The sequence below is a fragment of the Pelophylax lessonae genome (assembly GCF_965119305.1).
Source record: "Pelophylax lessonae genome assembly, chromosome: 4".
NCBI classification, from domain to species: Eukaryota; Metazoa; Chordata; class Amphibia; order Anura; family Ranidae; genus Pelophylax; species Pelophylax lessonae.
The window spans coordinates 577,624,717-577,645,624 of NC_138771.1; the positions used below are offsets into that span (position 1 = coordinate 577,624,717).

The window sequence follows — 20,908 nt, forward strand, 5'->3', positions numbered from 1 at the left end:
ATTGCTCCGCCTGGGACAGAAGCCAGTGCTACAGAAGAAGCATCAGCTTATTTGGCTCCTGCTCGATCCACGGCCACCTGCTTCCTCTGCCTCCGTCGCCTGCTCCATGTACTCTGATGCTCTGGGAAGGCGGATCGGCAACCCACTGATCACAATCTGGGCTTGCCGATCAGCCATCTAAGAACATGGGCATGCACTTCCCTCCTTTCAAGGTTGAGGGCCACACCAGAGGGCTCCATGGGTCAAGGATTAAGCACCTCTGCTATAGATTAGATGCAAGGCAGTGACTGGTAGGAATACCAGATGATAAGGAAAACAAATAAAAAAAACTTTTAATGTAGCTACAACATCCAAGGACTGGTAGGCCACTCAACATATTCCATTTTTTATGGGTTTAAATAAATATAAATTTACTGTGATGCCTTATCTAAATATTTAAAAGACACAAGCAGCTAAGGTTATGTGGAAAAAAAATACAAAAATCCTTGCAATGTATAATGCTAAGGAAGGTTTTCTTTTTTCCAAACTCAGCTGAAATTTCATTCTAAGTTAATGCTATATAAGAGAGGGTGTGATCAGGTAAATTCAATGTTCATGGTGCTGTTGTTACAGATCTGTCCCATTTTTACTCACCACAGCTTGAAAAGTTTCTTGAGAAATCTTCTATAAGGGCCCTTAAACAACTCGTACTCCTTCATCAGATGGATGGTCCTATGCCATCAGACACAGTCGAATGGCTCAAACTTAGGACTTGGATTTCGGCACATTTCCATATCCGTGCCCCAAAGCGGGTGTTTGTTAAGAGGCCGCCACATAAAATGGTAACTGTAGCATACTTTTAAAGCAAGCTTAATGCAAAAGCAGGAAGCCATATAAAGCATTAATATGGTTTTATGAGCAATGTGCTAACAATTATATTTTATCGCTAATTACACTATAAAATGTCATTAATAAGTCTAGATTTTCGCTCATATGAAGCAAAAACTCCCAATTTCCATGCAATGGGGAAAATGATACATTGAACTCTTAATTCCATAACATTTACTCCTGGTGTGCTTGACTGGACCAAAGAATTTACATAATTCATATTTCTTTACTTCTTTCTCCAATCAGCAACACAAGGAGCAACCAGAGGGATAAATTTGAAGGGACAGATGCCTATGGTAAAATTATTGAGGCATATCCCTTGTGTACATTGGTGTGATTCTATTCTTGTGTGAATTATTTTTGACTAATTTTTATCTGCTAGTTAATAGAATGTGTTAATCTAGAGCAGCCTTTCTCAACCTTTTCAACACAGAGGAACCCTTGAAATAATTTTCAGGTCTCAGGGACCTCCTGCTAAAAATGACTTTATTTACAACTCATGATACATTAGTGTGATGGTCAGTGGGAAGAATGCTCCTTACACTTGTGGACATAGGGAAGAATTACCTTCTTCCAGATAGCTAAAAATATCAATGGTGTAATGGGAACTTATCTGAGAGGCAGAAAATGCTCATTGCTTAAGGAACCCCTAGCAACCTCTGGAGGAACCATAGGGTTTCATGGAACCCTGGTGGAGAACCATTGATCTAGAGTTTCATATTTTACAACTTCAAACCACAGACGTCTAAATGTATGTAATGCTGTGGTTCCTCAGCTTTAAAAATAGTAGGTTGTAACATTCTCTATGATAATTCACAGTAATATCATCTTGTCTCACATGTCATATCTTGCTGTGTTGTTTCTGCAATGGCCCGTTCTTTCTCTCCCCTTCTGTGTATCTGCATCAGCTTGAGTTCTACTCAAGAACCAATCAAAAGGAGGTTGACCGACACAGTGATTTTTCCAGGCTTGCCCGTGCTCTAACAGGAAATTCTATTGCCTTGGTATTAGGAGGTGGTGGAGCAAGGTGAGTGAAAATTATAATTCGGGGTGCTTTATTTTTTAGACATAAGTGAACTTTGTGCAGACTTCGAAGTGTTTAAATATTTAATTTTCTCTAAGTTTAACATTTGTTTTTGTATTTATTTATTGTCCCTCTTTAATATGCAGAGGGTTTGCACATGTAGGAGTGATTAAGGCTTTGGAAGAGGCAGGCATTCCTGTGGACATGGTAGGAGGTACCTCCATGGGAGCTCTAGTTGGCGGAGTTTATGCAGAAGAACGTGACAGTAACCAAACTGAAGAACGAACATGTAAATGGTCAAAGGTAAGACCTGGTTTCAAAAAGCAGTCGTATTTGGCTTCCATGTAGAGATAGGATGAGTTTGGTTTGTGGGAGGTTCGCCGAAAAGCTCATAAGCTTGATTGTGAATCTTGAGTCAATGGGAGCCAAAATCTTTAAATCAATTCTGCCCATTGTCAAACAAATGGCATGAATGGCTGGGCACTGCCAACAGTGACATGCATCAATTCCTTTTTTTTTTTTTCTATTTTTTTTAATTTTGTATGGAGAAGCACTTTAAAAATATTTAAAGTGAAACATTAAAATGCACAATTTGCATTAATATGTGCTTGCAGGACCCCTTAACTACTTCAATACAGTGCACTTTCACCCCCTTCCTGCCCAGGCCAATTTTCAGCTTTCAGCGCTGTCACACTTTGAATGACAATTGTGCAGTCATGCTACACTGTACCCATATAAAATTTTTATCATTTTTTTCCACACAAATAGAGCTGTCTTTTGGTGGTATGTAATCACAGCTGGGTTTTTTATTTCTTACAAAAAAAAAAAAAAAAGAAAAAGACAGAAAATTTTGAAAAAAAAAGTTTTTCTTATTTTCTGTGAGTAAATTTTAAAAATAAATAATTTTTCTCCTTCACTGATGTGTGCTGATGAGGTGGCACTGATGGGCACTGATCGGCTGCACTGATGGGCACTGATCAGGTGGCACTTATGGGCACTGATCAGGTGGCACTGATGAGGAGGTACCAATATGCTGCACTGATGGGCGCTAATAGGTGGCACTGATAGGCGGCACTGATGGGCACTGAAAGGCAGCACTGAGAGGTGGCACTGATGGGCAATGGGCACTGACGGGGGGCACTGATGAGCACTGACGGGCGGTACTGATGGGCACTGACGGGCGGCACTGATGGACACTGATGGGCAGCACAGATGAGCAGGCACTGACTGGCAGCACTATGGGCCCTGATGGTGGGCACTGTGGGCACTGATGGGCACTGTTTTTCACATTTTTGTAATCAGGGCACTAATGATCAGTGCACTGATTACCTGTCCTAGTCTCCCCTGTGAGGAGGAGCCGCTGATCGGCTCTCCTCGCCTCACACTCTTACAGTGTGAGGCAAGGAGAGCCGATAAACGGCACTTCCTCATTTACTTGTGACCGGCTGTGATTGGACACAGCCGATCATATGGGTAAAGAGCCATGTCATTGGCTCTTTACTGAGATCGGGGTTGCGCCGTGTCCTAGCAACCGCCCGCCCCCCGGGGGGGGGGGGGGTGCGAGAGAGGAAGTTCTGGTGCACCGTCATATGACGGCGTCCCAGAACAATAGCTTCACCGCTCCACCGTCATTTGAAGGTGGGCGGGTGGCAAGTGGTTAAACCTGCTTTTGAAATGGCGCACCTGTACAATGTATACAGTACGCTACAGAAAAACTGACATTTACAAAGAAAAATAATATATGATTTAAATTGCTGGTAAATTATATTTCCCTGCCACCAAAAACACCAAAATATGTACCAGACCTGTATTTGGAGGTGAAAAAAGTAAAGGGTTCCCTATCAAACCTACTTTCAAGCATGCAGCCTGGAAAGAGTTGGGGGGGGGCAGGAAACGTGCGACTCTCCTCTTCTGAACCAGAAGACCACAAAACCCCCCTGGAAAAGCACCTTGTTGTCATATTGATAAGGACAAGGGCCTCTTGCCCAAAACCCTGGCCTGGTGGGCAGCCATTAAAATCTTGAAGGTACCTTTTAAAATTAGGAAGCCCCAAGGTATCCATCACTTTCCTGCATGAATAGGTATGGGGTAGACAGTACCCCTACTCGTTCACAAAGGAATAATAGAGAGTTAATAAATATACCATATGTTTGAAAAAGTCCTTTAAAAACAACAAACAAACATAAAATTCCCACAATGAAAATCCATTGTCAATCACATCATCCAGTGATGTCCTGGTCATAGTGAATCACAATGAAGGTGTACATAATACTTTATTTCTTTGACTTATTTAATAATTGCCATGTTCACCACACGTAACCATATCCCATACTCATTCCGAATATGATGGGAGAGTGTCAGCTCCCAAACACATGGAGTAGAATTTAAAAAATGGGGAGTTTGGAATTATAGGGTTTGATCAGCCTGAGGCTTGGTTGTATCTGGGTGCAGTTAAAATATTTCCTGAATTGTACTACTTAGAGATATGTTATAGTCATCTTAAATTTCTTTCACCGTATGCTTTTTATTTTTTTTTTCCCATGAAACTAGATGATGTCCTCCTTGGTACGGACAGTCATGGACCTTACTTACCCCACTACCTCACTGTTATCAGGCTCCAGATTCAACGCAACTTTAATTGACCTCTTTGGAGAACGGCAAATCCAGGTAATGTAGCTTTCCCTCCTGTCTCTCTTCTCGTTAAAGTGGGACTTAACTATCTAAGCATGACAAACTGAAAACTCTATTTAATTATTTTTTAATATTCTAAACAAACTCACCGATCCATCCATGTCTCCCCTTGCTTTACTTTGCTGAGAAAACTTGCCTGAAAAACACTCCCATGGTATTTTAAACCATAGCCATCTTAGAGTAAATAAGGGCAGATGGTTCATGTAACATTTACTTCCTGGAATCCTACTGCCCTTAGCTCAGGCATGCAGGCAGGAGGGCGAGCTTAGCTAAAAAAGCTCCTCCTCCATATATGAAAGAAAAATAATGCTCATGAAAACTCCTGGGATGTATGACATTTTAGCCTAGGCCAGAAACCAGGAAGCAACTGAAGAAATGTAAAAAAAAAAGTTTAAAACAAAGAAATTTAATACACCTTCCTCATAATTTACTAGTGCTGGAAGCATAAGGATTAAAAATAGTTAAAGTGATTGTAAATGATCACCTTGTAAAACAACCCAATTAGTTTAAAATAGAAATGAATGGAAAAACATTTTTGTATAGATATAAAAAAATATTATAAATCTCGTTTTTCCTTTCTTTATAAGTGATCACATTCCCTCTGTTCTCAGCTGAGGAGAAGGAACAGTACACCAAACTTTTCCCAGTGAATGACTGTGCAGGGGGGGTCAGGATGAGTCTAATCGTTGGAGAAGAGTACACAGAGTTCCCAGCATAGCTAGAGGACTGACCACGGTGTGCTCTCCTGCTTAGTGTGGTCAGTTTTTATTAGGAAAGCAAGAGGACTAGCAGGAACTCAGGGAATTCACACCAAGGAAGAAATACAAATAGAGTAGGATACTTTCTCATACAAGTACATGGTACAGCAGCCACATATCAGAAATATGAAGTGTTGGGGTAACAAATACTTTAATGTTGTTTGAGAGAGTTTAGTTCCACTTTTACGTGTTTCTTTTATTCATACTGTCATCTGTCACTGCACTTTTCTGTAGGATTTGTGGCTACCGTATTTCTGTATCACAACAGATATCAGCTCCTCTTCAATGAGGGTTCATAGAGAAGGTGAGAGATAGTTCTGCATGGGTGGCTAACACAATAGAATTGATTGATAAAAAATAAGGAAAGGAAAATAAGATTGTTGACTATAACCACCAATTACTATTTATTTTGCGTTCTCTAACATCTACTGAATAAAAAAGACATGGAATTTGATTGATAAAAGCAACGGAAATATTTCCTTTGTTTCGTTTTTTTTTTAAATTATTAATATTTATAAATTAGCTCCTACTTGCTTCTCCATTGTGATAATGTTGTTCCCGCAGGTACCCTGTGGCGTTATGTTCGAGCCAGCACTTCGTACACGCCTTATCTGCCACCACTCTGTGACCCTCAGGATTCTCATCTCCTGTTGGATGGTTGCTATGTGAATAACCCCCCAGGTCAGCCAGAGATATTGGCTGCATCATCAGATGTTGTTTCTTCTACTTTCTCTGTTATTTTCTCATGTTCTCCCTTTCTTTCTTTTTTTTTCACCCCAGCGGATGTGGCTCATTCTCTTGGGGCCCGCACTGTTCTTGCAGTAGATGTTGGGAGGCAGGAAGAATGGGATACTTATAATTATGGAGACAGCTTGTCGGGCTGGTGGTTGTTGTGGAATCGCCTTAATCCCTGGGCAGCTAAAGTTAAGGTAATTAGCTCCAAAAACTTTTTATATAAATGCAAGGGGATGCCAATATCTTACTATCTATTTTTGTTTGGGTGTATGCATGCAGAGATGTATAGTAACTAAATAGAACTACTTCACTACTGTACTTAAAGAAGAGTTCCACCCATTTTTAATAAATTGGATTACATAGATGTATGTAATCCCCTTTAAAACGACTTTTACCAATGGAAAGTTTTTTTTTTTTTGCTAGTAAATACCTTATTTTCTGCTTTATTTATCCTCTTCTCACTTCCGGGTCTGGTCGGCGATTACGTCATTCGGCGCTTCGCAGTGTGTGCTGGAATGGCATGAAATCTTGCATTATTACACAGGAGATGAGCTGTACTGCGTGCTCTACCCCGCCTCCGCCCTGACTCCTCTCAGTGAGCTGTATGTATGTAGTGTATTGAGGCCGTGCTCTGCCCCGCCTCCTCTCAGTGAGCTCAGTGAGGATATAATGCTTTCAGTCCTCGCTCACTGAGAGGAGGACTGAGGGTATTTTCTCAATCCTGTTTCCATATCAACCATTACCATTGTCCATGCATACATGATCAATATTATTTATATATATACCCCAAAATATTTCTATACATTGATACATACATCTTTATTTAAAGCCACTTAGTATTGATTTCCAAAAATATAATATGGGTATAGGATAAAAGAATATAAATATATGCAAAGGTAAAATTTTATAATGATACAAATAAAAATATAAAAATATACATGAATTCATATTTAGATTCTCTATAAAAATTATCTGTTTTTCGCCCTCTAGTGGATATTAATGAAAAGGGTTTTTTTTCCTCATGAATTTTTTATATAGATATACATGGGAGGGCTTTTATTATATAAATATTTGCTGACTAGATATATTTCTCTTAAAATCACCAATCTAAAAAAAATTGAATAGGAAAAGGTATTATTTTATTTTTTTTAAATTTATATTATGTTAAAACACTTATTTTACTTGCAAGGGATATTTAAATTTATTAAAATTATATTATTAAAAATTATTGAGAAAGCAGTAGAGGTCTATATCTGTATTTAACCCTGAAGGTTTTAATGTCTTGAGTCTGTGTATCCAAAGTGTCTCATTCTGGGATAACTTCTTCCTCATATCTGAACCCCTCCAATGGTTAAATATTTTATCTATTCATGGACAATGGTAATGGTTGATATGGGTAATAGGATGAATGTATTGTATAGCGTTGATAAAGTACAGGACAGATAAGTTTTAATATTGAAATAAAAACAAGTTTTTAATGGTGTTATTAGGCATAGAGATTAATAATTGGCAATATAAATACAGAGATTATATAATATGGAACGTATAAAGAGATTGTATTATATGGGAGCCAATAGAACTAGAGCCAGCGATATTTATAGGCGAGAGACCGGGTAGCAGAGACCGCCTGATGACACAAGCATAGCGAAATGCATTGTGGTCTCTGCTAAACCTGGAAGTAGCAAAGTAATAGCATTGGAGCGTAGGCTGGGACGCACGCCGACCGCCGCACACTAGAAAGGGGGAAAGGAACCAAAGAGAGGGTACTGCAGATCCTCGCAGAGTTGTTTTTCCTGTTACCCATAGCAGCCAATGCGAATTGCCCAGTGCCAGGAGGGCACAACTAAAAGTAAGGAGCCAATCGTTGTAATTAATATGTACCTGAATTAAACCAACAGTATTACACTATTTTGGCTGTTTATGTGTCTTCCTATATGTGGGCTCTACCTTCATCCGTAGGAGTACTAAACAATGGATAAATAGGAGAAAGGAGCAGTAAATTCTGTTTATAAGGAGGAGTTCGTAAGGTTTGATCCACCTATATAAAGGGATCGCAGGCGTTGGGGGTCTTTGCGACCTGCTTCAATTTGGTAGGAAGTAAAGAGTGACACACCCCATCACTGAAGCACTCAAGATCCAAGCAATAATATATCCAGTTTTCTTTGCATGAATTGGCTTGGACTATGAATTATTTATAGGCACCTTAAAAAGCACTCAAGCACTTAAATAGAAGTCACAACTTTTATTAATAATTTATCTATTGTATATTAATTTATGATATTTAATATACCTGTGGTTGCACATCTAAGCACTTTATCTATTTTGCACAGTTTGACGTATATCACTTGCACTTTAAATATCGATTTTATATTGTATATTTATGTACCACTGGTATTTATAATAAGTTATGTGAATTTTTAGTAGGTTTTATTAAGACCACATTTTTTAAATAATTTATTTCATTAACAAATTTAAGACTATCACACTTAAGATTACCAGAGCCTTTTTATCACTCATTTATCTACAGAATTCTAATCGGTCGATCATTTTTTGACCAATCCAAATTCGAGTCTCTCTGAAAGTTTGGAATTCGCTAGACATCTTTTAAACCAAACTAAATGAAGTGAAACAAAACTAAACTAAACAAATTCCGAAATGAATCAATGAAACAAAATTAGTAACATAACCAATCTATCTGAAAGGAAAAAAAAATAAAAATTCCACTCTGTACATGTCAAGCATTATACACAAAAAAAATACCATTCAGCTGGCACAACAATATCGGTATTATTTTATTAAGTATAAACCAGACAAAGAGCAGTTGGATGTGGGATGTGTAGCAAGGAATAATCAGCTTTATGTTTACTGATCCTAGAACTGTGAAATATTATCGGTTGTTATAATTAACAAGACTTTACCTATCTATGCTTTTCTGAATAAGACTGTATCGTATCAAAATTTATTGGATAACTACTTTGTCTCCTTTAGTTGGATGTTCTTTGTGTTGTGTTATGATTTATATCGCTGCTGTTCACTTGTAGGTCCCTGACATGGCGGAGTTGCAGTCACACTTGTCATATGTCTCCTGTGTCCATCAGCTGCAGAGAGTGAAGCTCAGTGGGTACTGTGAGTATCTGTGTCCCCCAGTGCAGCGATTCCGCACCACCGAGTTTCGACGCTTTCAGGAAGTATTTGTAAGTATTTAACGTGCTTGAAGTGGAACGGTTATGAGAAAAAAATGTGGGGTTGCCACTGCAGTCAACTCCTTCTGAAAATGCTTATCGAGGGTCAGTAAAACAACTAGGCAAATAGCATTTTCAGAAAGAGGTTAGCAATTACTGCTCTATTATTTATCTTATGCCGGGTTTGGATTAGGTTTTTTTTTTTATGTCTGCGTAATTTTTATATCTGTTTGTGGCCCCACTGGGGAGATCTCCACTTTTCCTTGACAACGCCATTTATACAGGAAGTAAAGGGAACCCTCAATATTGGGGACGAAGCAGAAAAAACAATAAACATTTTATAACCCTCCCCGACTCTAATGAAAAATGTTTTTGTTGCTGTTCTAATCATTGGTGAGATTTCCAATCACTTCCAATGACAGGGACAGAAACCAAACTATTTTAATTGGAAACACAGCATTACAACAGAGGTTCTAACCTTTCCCAGTTGTCATGTACCTGACTGTGGAGCCTGGGATGATGAGGGTGGCCTCTTGCACAATTTCTTTCCAAGCACCCCTGGTAATAGAGACAGGGACTGCTAGGGCAGCGGAAGGGTGCACAGCTGCCAGGAAGCTGGAGCAATGAACTTGAGCTTAGAAAAGCAGGGATCCACCCAGTGCCATTATGGAGTCAGGTCACAAGCTGTGTTCAGCAGCAGCCAGGCAGATGGGTACAGAATCATGATCAGGTTCGAGGACAGGCAGGAGTTTGCAATGTTCTGGCAGCAAAGTACAAAGTCCTGGTCAGAAGTCCGATTTGGAGTCAATAGTAGAGATGAGCAGCAGACATACCAGGCAAAGGAGATCCAAAGAGAAGCATCAGACGTAGCCAGGTAAGTAGAAAAATCCGCAGGTTTTTCAGGAACACAGACCACAGGATCAGAGCTGAAGGCTGGGCAGACCTCAGGTTTAAATAGGCTGCTGAACGCCAAGATCTATGGGCTCATCCTTGCGTGTGTACACCAGTGCTAAACAAAGTTCCTGACATCAGTTTTACCTAAAACAAACGGTTTTAAGGACATCTTCTTTAAACCAGACCATTATCTTCTGGTATACATAATAAGGGTAAGATGAGGCAGGAAAGGTTTGGACAATATACTGGTTTATCACTTATAATGGTGTATTTTTTGAGACATGATGTGTAAATCCAGGCTGCCCTATATAATACAAGAATAAGACTTGATAAAGCGCATGCGTGCAAAATGCGTTGGCACTGCAACAGACCTATGCATTCCTAGTTACAGTCGCCACTACGTCACTTCTGCCCCAGGGCCCTGAGTCGGTTTCTAGTCACGTTGGAGCGCCAGCAGGCCCGGCCTGACTTCCGTCCGCTCTCGGTTCTCTAGGCAATACCCATCCTTCAGTGGCTTTGTTCCCTGATCGCCGAACAGACCCAGCAGCCATTCACCGGTCTCAACCGAACCTGAACAACCTGGTATTGTATTTACTGACCTGTGTCCATTACTTTGATTGTACAATAAACTGTTACCCTGGTTATCGTTTCTGGCACTATCTGATAACTATCAAGATAACAGAAACATGTGTAGCGCTGTCTCCCCTGGTTGCCTACTGGATGGTCATTTTGTACTGCTTTCTGACGGCGGCACCAATTTTGTTGGGGACATCATATAGTGAACTTGTCATGGTTGCCAGCGCTTGGGGCACCTTGGTTGTTGTTTACATGATTGAAGAGGATACTACATATACAAGACTTTTATGCTGGCTTGTCAAGCTCCACCTATATTATTATTGGGTATTTGCCTTTGGACTATGTACTATGAAGGCTGCTGGTCTAATCAATGTTTTCTATAGTTTCAATTGAAACTAAAGAATGGGAATTTTTAAGCAACAATTCCAAAACACACCAAATTACTTATAATGTAAAACATATAGTGTTAAGCCCCGTACACACGTACCGATGGTCGGCATACAAATGTTCCTCTTTTCTCCCCGGGATGTCGGTGTCTGCTGAAAAGTGCAAAGACAGCACAAGGACAGCACAAGAATTTTGTCCGCCGACTGCAGAAGTGATGTCATGTAAAGCCCCGTACACACGTACCGATGGTCGGCTTACAAATGTTCCTCTTTTCTCCCCGGGATGTCGGTGTCTGCTGAAAAGTGCAAAGACAGCACAAGGACAGCACAAGAATTTTGTCCGCCGACTGCAGAAGTGATGTCATGTAATGGTTAACTTTCCCTGTGTTTTCTATTTTCTGAGCATGCCCAGTCTTGCAAATCTGCGGTCTGTCGGCCGAATTGTGTACTGACAGGCGAACAATCGTCCGTTCTGGTGTCGGCATACAAATATTTTCATGTTTGCACGAAAGACTTTTGTCCGCGGATTGTGCGCAGACATCTGTCGGAGGCACCATACTAACACGCGTACAATCGGCAGATCCTTCGTCCACCGACGTTTGTATGCCGACGATCGGTACGTGTGTACGGGCCTTTATGGTTAACTTTCCCTGTGTTTTCTATTTTCTGAGCATGCCCAGTCTTGCAAATCTGCGGTCTGTCGGCCGAATTGTGTACTGACAGGCGAACAATCGTCCGTTCTGGTGTCGGCATACAAATATTTTCATGTTTGCACGAAAGACTTTTGTCCGCGGATTGTGCGCAGACATCTGTCGGAGGCACCATACTAACACGCGTACAATCGGCAGATCCTTCGTCCACCGACGTTTGTATGCCGACGATCGGTACGTGTGTACGGGCCTTAACCCTTCTCATTTGTAGTATTGTCTCTACTAAATGACCAATTCCATTTGAACTTAGTTAGCAAGCACTGAATTTTGCCATGTAATAAGAAAAAACAGGAATGTGTTCACAAATTATTTCCTGTTATGTGTGGCTATAAATATATAAATGTTTCCTCATTCTAAGCACAGGCTTGACTGTAGAGGAAATAAAATGTGAATTATTTAAAGCGTAAATGCACTTTTGTTGAAAAAAAAAAAAAAAACAACAACATTCCCCTCTGGGTGATCTATGTAATTTACAAAGATTTTTACCAAACTTTGTTGCAGATTCCTACCTTTAGTTTTTCTGAATAAATCCCTGTTTCTCTGTGCCACTTGGCTGAGTGGGTCAAATGGGAGTGGTTTCATAATTATCTATCAGCTGTGGCAGCTGCAGGGCTCTGTTGAGTAAAGCTGCTGGGCCTGCATCCCTTTAGATGACATTTTTGTTGCAGAGGATGCCTGAAATCTGACTTGTATCTTAGGCAGACTTCTGGGAAAATCAGTGAGCCAATCAAACAAGCAGGAAATGATGTTTCTGGGGGTGTGGTCAGTACACATTCTGTGTACAAAACAGCTCCAGGTAGCCATATTGCATTGCATTTTCATAAAATTACAACAGCTACAGATTAAAAAGGAAAGGTAATTTTTTAATAACATTCAATTACAATATGATTTGTGTCACAATTGTATACGCTATATTGTTTTGCTATTTTTTTTCTCCCACGAAAGTGGAGTTACCCTTTAATCTAATATTTAATTGTCTAGGGTCATTAGTTTCTTTTGTATTGCATGAGTGATGGGTCTGTTTATCACATTGTTTCCTTTGACTTTGGTGCAGGATGTGGGTTATGAGTATGGGAAGCTAATATTCACAGAATGGAATCGCGGTGACGTCATTGAGAAAATGTTGCAGGATAAAAGTAGCCCTGAGGTGGACCAGCCACATCAGGGAGAAGTAAGTATGGCATCACAAGCAAACATCTAATAGGTCCAATTAGGATTTTGAAATATAAACTGCACACAATAACCAGATTCTCCATTTTTTTTTCTAACATTCGCTGGATGAATGAAATAGATATAAGGACCAGTAAAAAGAGCTGATGCTGGCCTGGGCTGGCAACTTTAGTTATTATTTCTGAGAAGGTCTGTAGGTTGGCCCAAGTTTTTATAGGCAACTTGCTGTGCGTTCGCTTTTCAATATGTAGTATTTACCCTCGCAGGAGACGATTGGTATGATGGGTTCTCTCTTCTGCCACAACTCTGTAAACCGTTCTGTCCCCTCTGACATACCTGGTTATGTAACACAAATGAAAGTCTCGCTGTAACTTTTAGCAAACACCATTTAAAAAGTTTCCCTGAGTGCACTCTGAGCATTCATCTTTAAGAGTGGGTGGGCGTACATGTTTCTGAGAGGGGTACCCCTGGGACTGGCTGTAAAGTACCTGGTGCCTGATGAACAGATTTAGGCCGGCTAACATTGGGGCTTGTGTGTACAGTGATGCACATGCAACCATCTCCTTAACTGCAGGCAGTGAGCAAATTTTGTGGAGGCTAGGCAAATAGGGCAGTTTCCTACTGGCATTAAAATGCTGACAGTGATGGGGTAAGCACAGTGGGTTCTGCTCACCACTCCTGGTACACAACGGTTCTGGTCCAGAAGACTTGGCGGTTTGTTGTCCATGGTGGCTCAGTCTTCATGATCAGGTCCCCACAAAGCTCTGCTCTCTCTATTGTAGTCACTCACATGGCAGCAGATCTCCCCAGCTCTGGTCTCAGCACAGCAAAGACTTTTTGTGTGGCTCAGTCCTCGATACTCCGGCCCTCACCAGGCTCTCTCCCAGTGTAGGCATGCACAGCAACAGGCCTGCACGCTCTGGTTTTCTCGTATTGTCTGCCAGACCTCCACACATTTACCTGGGAAACTCTCAGTTCTCTCCTCCTCTGTTTGCAGGGTACTCTGGGAGTTGAAGTCCAAACTTCCTCCACTGTACAGTGCAGTACTCCTCCACAGAACTACATTTCCCATGGTCCTCCTCTGATGCATCATCCTCAGACGAGGGAAGGGAAAGAAGGAGGCAGAAGGAGCCGGTGGAAGATTCCTCCCACAGCCGCCTGATCCTCAGTACAACAGTGGGGAAAAGGAGACAGGCAGGCTGGGACACACAACCAGCGAGAGCGCAGCTCTGCCAGTACTCACAGCAGCAGGGAGCGGGGTAAATCCGAGCACTCGTCTAGCCAGCAGGCACCTGGCTACCAATATAAACAATTAAGAACAGGCTTTTTCATAAAACAGGATGGAATTCCAATGAAAAAAAAGTAACTTACTGCACAGCATACAGAATGAACTAGTCCATAGAATGTAATGTATAGCTTATTAAATAAAGTGGTCCATAGCATGCAACGTACAGCACAGCATATATTCAGAAGTAGTCCTGAGTTTAACATATAGTGCAAAGTGAAGTGGTATGTAGCGTACATCAAAGCCTACACAGTGGAGGCTATGCTGAATGGTACAATCGAATGAATTTATTAAGTTGTATGATGGTCTACCTGATTTAATAAAAATCAAATTAATTGGTTTAAAAGGGCCCTCACTTTATAGCTGTTGGCAAAGCTAAACGAGATAAGAGAGATTATGCAATCACAGGATAACGTGTGTGTTTTAATCTTATAACGTAAAACGGTTTGTTTTTAAAAGGAAAGCATGATACAGACATGCACAAATTAGAGAAGAAAAGGGCATATGTACATTACTGTCATGAGGTAAGTGAGGCTCACATGCATCCACATAGTCTAAAGATAGATACACACTATACAACTTTTGTTGTTAGATTTCCTTTAGATTTAAGCCCCGTACACACGTACCGATTGTCGGCCGTAAATATTCGGCCGCCGACCGATCGGCCGATTGTAGGCTTGTTAGTATGATGCTTCCGACAACCGACAGCGCATTTTCGGCCGAACAGAATCTGTCGTGCAGACTTTAAAATATTTGTTGGCCTTCACCAGAACGGCCGATTGTTCGCCAGTCAGTACAGATTTCGGCCGACAGACAGCAGATTAGCAAGACTGGGCATGCTAGGAATAGAAAAAAGACAAGGAAAGTTTACCATCACATGACATCACTTCTGCAGTCGGCTGTTGTTGGCCGACAAAATTCGTGTGCAGTCTTTTGCAGTTTTCAACAGACACGACAGCCCTGGACAAAAGACGGCCGATCGTTCGGCCGACGATCAGTACGTGTGTACGGGGCTTTACCTTCAACTATGTAGTGCAAGGGCCTGCCTGATTGCATACAAATTGAAAGTGTTTAGGTTTGACCTCATATTATATAGTTTTGGTAAATCTAAAGAAAATTGTATAGTGTGTATCCAGCTTTAGCAGGACCCAGTGTGGTTGATTTACTAAAATAGGAGAATGCAAAATCTGCTGCAGCTGTGCATGGTAGCCAATCAGCTTCTAACTTCAGCCTGTTCAGTTAAGCTTTGACAAAAATAAACCTGGAAGCTGACTGGTTTCTATGCAGAGCTGCACCAGATTTTGCACTCTTCAGTTTTAGAAAATCAACCCCACTGTGTGCTCCTGCCTATGGTTGCTACCTCATCCCTTTAAACCAGGGCACATATTAATGACACAGGTTCTAAGGCTAATATAATGCACATAAGGCACTAAGGCCCCTTTCACAGTGGCTTTCCGATCAGGTCCGCCTATCAGTTTTTCAGGTGGACCTGATCGGATGCTCCATGCACCTCTATGGAGCAGCGGATGTCAGCGGTGACATGTTCGCTGACACTCACTGCTATCCGATCCTGTCCGTGAAATCCAGACGGATGGAAACCCTATTTTCCATTTGTCTGGAGGATCAGATCAGATAGGATTGGATGAAAACGGACAGGCGATCCATTTTCATCCAATCTCCCATAGAGGAGAGCAGGGATCTGACAGGTCTGTCTCCGCCTGCTCAGCGGGGATCGGAGGATTGAGTCCACCTGTGCGAAAAGCCCATGTGAAAGGACCCTAAGGCCCCTTTCACACAGGCGGACCGTTCAGATCCGCCTGTCCGTTTTTTTGGCGGATCTGAAAGGCCCCCAATGCATGTCTATGGGGCATTGGATGTCAGCGGAGACATGTCCGCTGACATCCGATCCGTCAAATCTGGACGGATGGAAACCCTATTTTCCATCCGTCCAGCAGATCGGATCGGATGAGAATGGACAGACGGTCCGTTCCCATCCGATTCCCCCATATAGATGCATGGGGACCTGCAGTGGTGTATTTAGGTTTTGTGCTGCCCTAGGCCTGACTAAACTTCTGCACCCCCTAATTTATATGACCCACCCTTTCCTGTAAAGGTCACACCCTTTCCTTTTTATGACCCACCCTGTCATCTGTAAACCACAGACCATAACCACAGTCTGTCAGTGCCTATCAGCATAGCTTCATCAGTTCCCATAAGTTCAGCCTCATCGGTGCAGCCTTATCAGTGCCCCCTCTTTACTGCCCATCAGTGCAGCATATCAGTGTGGCCTAATCAGTGGCCATCAGTGCAGCCTTATCAGTGCCCATTAGTACAGCCTTATGTCATGGGATTAGTAAGATTACTCTTTTAGGATATTTGGACTTGTGTTTGCTGCCACTGATTGTAGTTATAGGATTATTTCACTTATTTGTATAATAAATAGGAATAATAGGATAATGAAATATTTTTTTTTTTTTGCTGCCCCCCTGCAAAGTGCCGCCCTAGGCCTGGGCCTTGTTGGCCTAGGCCAGGATACAGCACTGGGGACCTGACAGCTGTGTCTCCACACACAATGCGGAGAACAGCTGTCATCCTTCTGCTCAGCAGGGGATTGGCGGATCGATCCCCCGCTGAGATAAACGGAGTCCGTTTGACACACTCCTAGTGTGAAAGAGCCCTTAGTGAGTTTAAATACCACCTTAATCAGCCACAGAACCTGTGTAATTAATGTGTGTCCTGGTTGAGGGATGAGGTGGCAACCCTACTCCTGTCATGGTTTTCAGCGACCAGCACTAAGGGGGTACAATTAGCTGTTCTGATGAGAGTTCAGGCGCATGCTTGGGGCTGTGCTTTTATTATAAAGATCTCCTGCAGACACTTTAATCCCTATCCATTTTTCCTAAAGTTCCACCCTTTTGTAGACATGTAACTGCAGATACAGGAGAATATTTCAGTCAAGTATAGGAACAGCCATGCTTGCCTGTATATTGCATGAATATTAGTTGAGTGATTTCACAAGTGTTATACTTTTGCTCTACTCACTGTATGCAGACTGGAGGGTCACCTGGCTTCACAGACCTGGCAGAAATTGTGTCTCGCATTGAACCTGCATGCAGTCAACATACTTTTCCAAGTCACAAAACTGGTGAGTAGAAATGGACAATAGAGGACATAATTGCATAGCCTACAAATTAACTCAGTTCTCACTTTAAAAACTTTTTCTTAGAAAAACATGGAGTATGCTATTCTGACATATTCTACAAATGCTAGCTGCCTGGCAGTCATGCTGATCCTTTTACTCAGGGCCGTCTTTTACACAGGGCAAAAGGGGCAGCTGCCCAGGGCCCTCCACTTGAAAGGATGACTAATGAATCGTTTGATGCATGTGTCTTTACAGAGGAAGACGTTCTAAGATTGCTGTCTAAAGTGAAGACAAATAAGTCACAGGGTCCTGATGAGATACACCCAAAATTATTAAAAGAGCTTAGTGGTGAGCTGGCAAAACCATTAACAGATTTATTTAACCAATCATTAGTGACAGGAGTCGCCCCGGAAGATTGGAAATTGGCAAATGTCGTGCCCATTCACAAGAAAGGTAGTAGGGAGGAATCGAGCAACTATAGACCAGTGAGTCTGACATCAATAGTAGGCAAATTAATGGAAACCCTATTAAAGGATAGGATTGTGGAACATCTTAAATCCCATGGATTGCAAGATGAAATACAACATGGGTTTACTTCAGGGAGATCATGTCAAACAAATCTTATAGATTTTTTTGACTGGGTGACTAAAATAATAGACGGTGGAGGTGCAGTAGACATTGCATATCTAGATTTTAGTAAGGCTTTTGACACTGTCCCACATAGAAGACTTATCAATAAACTGCAGTCATTGAGCATGGACTCCCATATTGTTGAGTGGATTAGGCAGTGGCTGAGTGACAGACAACAGAGGGTTGTAGTCAATGGAGAACATTCAGAACAAGGTCATGTTACCAGTTGGGTACCTCAGGGATCTGTACTGGGACCAATTTTGTTTAATATCTTCATAAGTGATATTGCAAAAGGCCTCGATGGTAAGGTTTGTCTTTTTGCTGATGACACAAAGATATGTAACAGGGTTGATGTTCCTGGAGGGAAACGCCAAATGGAAAAGGATTTAGGAAAACTAGAAGAATGGTCAGAACTCTGGCAACTGAAATTTAATGTGGATAAGTGCAAGATAATGCACCTGGGGCGTAAAAACCCAAGGGCAGAATATAGAATATTTGACACAGTCCTGACCTCAGTATCTGAGGAAAGGGATTTAGGAGTAATTATTTCAGAAGACTTAAAGGTGGGAAGACAATGTAATAGAGCAGCACGAAATGCCAGCAGAATGCTTGGATGTATAGGGAGAGGTATAAGCAGTAGAAAGAGAGAAGTGCTTATGCCGCTGTACAGAACACTGGTAAGACCTCACTTGGAGTATTGTGCGCAGTACTGGAGGCCATATTTCCAGAAGTATATAGATACTCTAGAGAGAGTTCAGAGAAGAGCTACTAAACTAGTGTATGGATTGCAGGAAAAAACTTACCAGGAAAGGTTAAAGGACCTTAACATGTATAGCTTGGAAGAAAGAAGAGACAGAGGGGATATGATAGAAACTTTTAAATACATAAAGGGAATCAATTAAAAGAGGAGAGCATATTTAAAAGAAGAAAAACTACCACAAGAGGACACAGTTTTAAATTAGAGGGGCAAAGGTTTAAAAGTAATATGAGGAAGTATTACTTTACTGAGAGAGTAGTGGATGCATGGAATAACCTTCCTGCAGAAGTGGTAGCTGCAAATACAGTGAAGGAGTTTAAGCATGCATGGGATAGGCATAAGGCTATCCTTCATATAAGATAGGGCCAAGGACTATTCATAGGATTCAGATATATTGGGCAGACTAGATGGGCCAAATGGTTCTTATCTGCCGACACACATTCTATTGTTGTAGGGCCCAAGGCAGCTTCCCCTTGAGCCTGCATTGCCCGCAAATAGTTGATAAGTGGATTCTGGAGGGCCCAAGAAAATGTTTGCCCAGGGTCCAATCAATATTAAAGATGGCCCTGCTTTTACTTCACAAAACCAGAGCAAGTATGTAGATAAGGACTTTTGATCTGCATTTTTGTTTCAGGCCAATACCTGAGAAAGTAATGAAGCTAGAGGATCAGCATAGGCTCTACTTAACTAATATTTCTGGAATTGGCAGTTCCCATATTCTTCTTAAAGCTGAAGTTCTGGGTTATAGGTTCAGTAAAATTAATTACCTCTAATGAAATGTATCCCACATTCCGTTCATTGCTCCTTCATGTAGAAATGTTCCCTGCAGTGATCATAGCTCTGCTTCTGGCTCTGCAGGAGTTAACTTCCTTGGCTCCAATATTGCAATACATTGAAGTACATTGATTCCATTGGCCGCCCGTCCCTTTTTGTCCTCTTCTCCTTTCAAAAAGCCCTTGCAACACAATGTGAAACGGGGAAGAGGCAAGATCCCCTCCTCTGTTCTTATGGCTGTAACTGTGTGCTAAGGTCCCACAGCAAAACCATTAGGGTTTACTCAACTTCTCTATTCTTAAAGACAGTTTCCCCACTGGTACATAATCAAAACTGCTATTTTTACAGTTGTATACAGGTTACCAAACTATATACTGTACATTAACCTTATCCAAATTCATCTGGCAAATGGTACAGCTACCTGCATGAATCACTACGCTAGACAGTCCTAGCTCCCCTCTGTTGGTGTGGTATACTTAGAGTTACACCCTTGTTACTTTTTGTGATTCCAGAGGAGTTCTTTGCAAGTGAAGACAAGCCTGATACTGATACAAAATACAGGAGTGAAGCATGCGAGACAGTAAGTAAATATTCTTCTATCCAACACAAGACTAATTTAAAAACATAATAAAGAAAAACATATTCCAACCAATCAGATATCTTGCATATGATTAGGTATTGCAAGGGAGGCCACAGGTGGGAGTTAGTGAGATAGATTGCCTGAGAGTCATAGATAGATAGATATATAGATAGCAATAGACAGAGGTCATAGAAGGTCTAAGAGCAATGGATGATGACCTGGAGATATCTAGTGCACATCCTAATGTGAGACATCAGAGCTCTAGAACACACTGAAATATATAGAGCACAAGGCCATGCTTTGCTCCTTCACTCTCCCCTGGACCCACTCCCAAGGATTTTCCAACAATTTGGTAATGAGTGTGTAGCAGTATTTCCAGCATCAGTGCTGGATATGGGTCTGCCATGGTTACCTTTAACACCAACAGCACATTTAAGCTTATTGCCCAAGTGTGAGATCTGAGACAATAAACAGTCCGGCATCTTTGGTTTTTAGTTTTATTGTAGGAACTTGGATGGGAGAAGGGAATGAGTGGGATACTCACCTGGCTCAACTAGTTACAGAATTGGGACACTTAAGAAAAAATGCCGTCTAGCGCTGTCTTGGCGCCGGCTGAATGCCGACCAACGCTTACTGGCGCTTGTAAATCTGACTTGCTGTCTGTGAACTGAAACTTCTGATGCTTCCTCACAGCTCAAAAGTCCTGTGCACTGCTTCCTGTAGTCTTCTCTGACTGAGGTAGCTACT

At 41.5% G+C, this 20,908-nt stretch overlaps 1 protein-coding gene across 2 annotated transcripts in view; it reads left to right on the forward strand.

Annotated features, from left to right (window-relative positions):
- LOC309553278 (patatin-like phospholipase domain-containing protein 6) overlaps window positions 1–20,908 on the forward strand; it is a 108,242-nt gene that overhangs the window by 73,429 nt on the left and 13,905 nt on the right. The window contains exons 21-31 of one of the 2 annotated variants that reach the window (XM_082254283.1): window positions 639–821; window positions 1,776–1,894; window positions 2,038–2,194; window positions 4,442–4,558; window positions 5,575–5,644; window positions 5,905–6,021; window positions 6,121–6,269; window positions 9,117–9,269; window positions 12,878–12,994; window positions 17,330–17,423; window positions 20,094–20,161. In XM_082254283.1, the coding sequence (XP_082110409.1) occupies window positions 639–821; window positions 1,776–1,894; window positions 2,038–2,194; window positions 4,442–4,558; window positions 5,575–5,644; window positions 5,905–6,021; window positions 6,121–6,269; window positions 9,117–9,269; window positions 12,878–12,994; window positions 17,330–17,423; window positions 20,094–20,161 (1,344 nt within the window). Of the gene's footprint in view, window positions 1–638; window positions 822–1,775; window positions 1,895–2,037; window positions 2,195–4,441; window positions 4,559–5,574; window positions 5,645–5,904; window positions 6,270–9,116; window positions 9,270–12,877; window positions 12,995–17,329; window positions 17,424–20,093; window positions 20,162–20,908 lie in introns of both variants that reach the window. The other variant, XM_082254284.1, reaches the window with a different exon arrangement.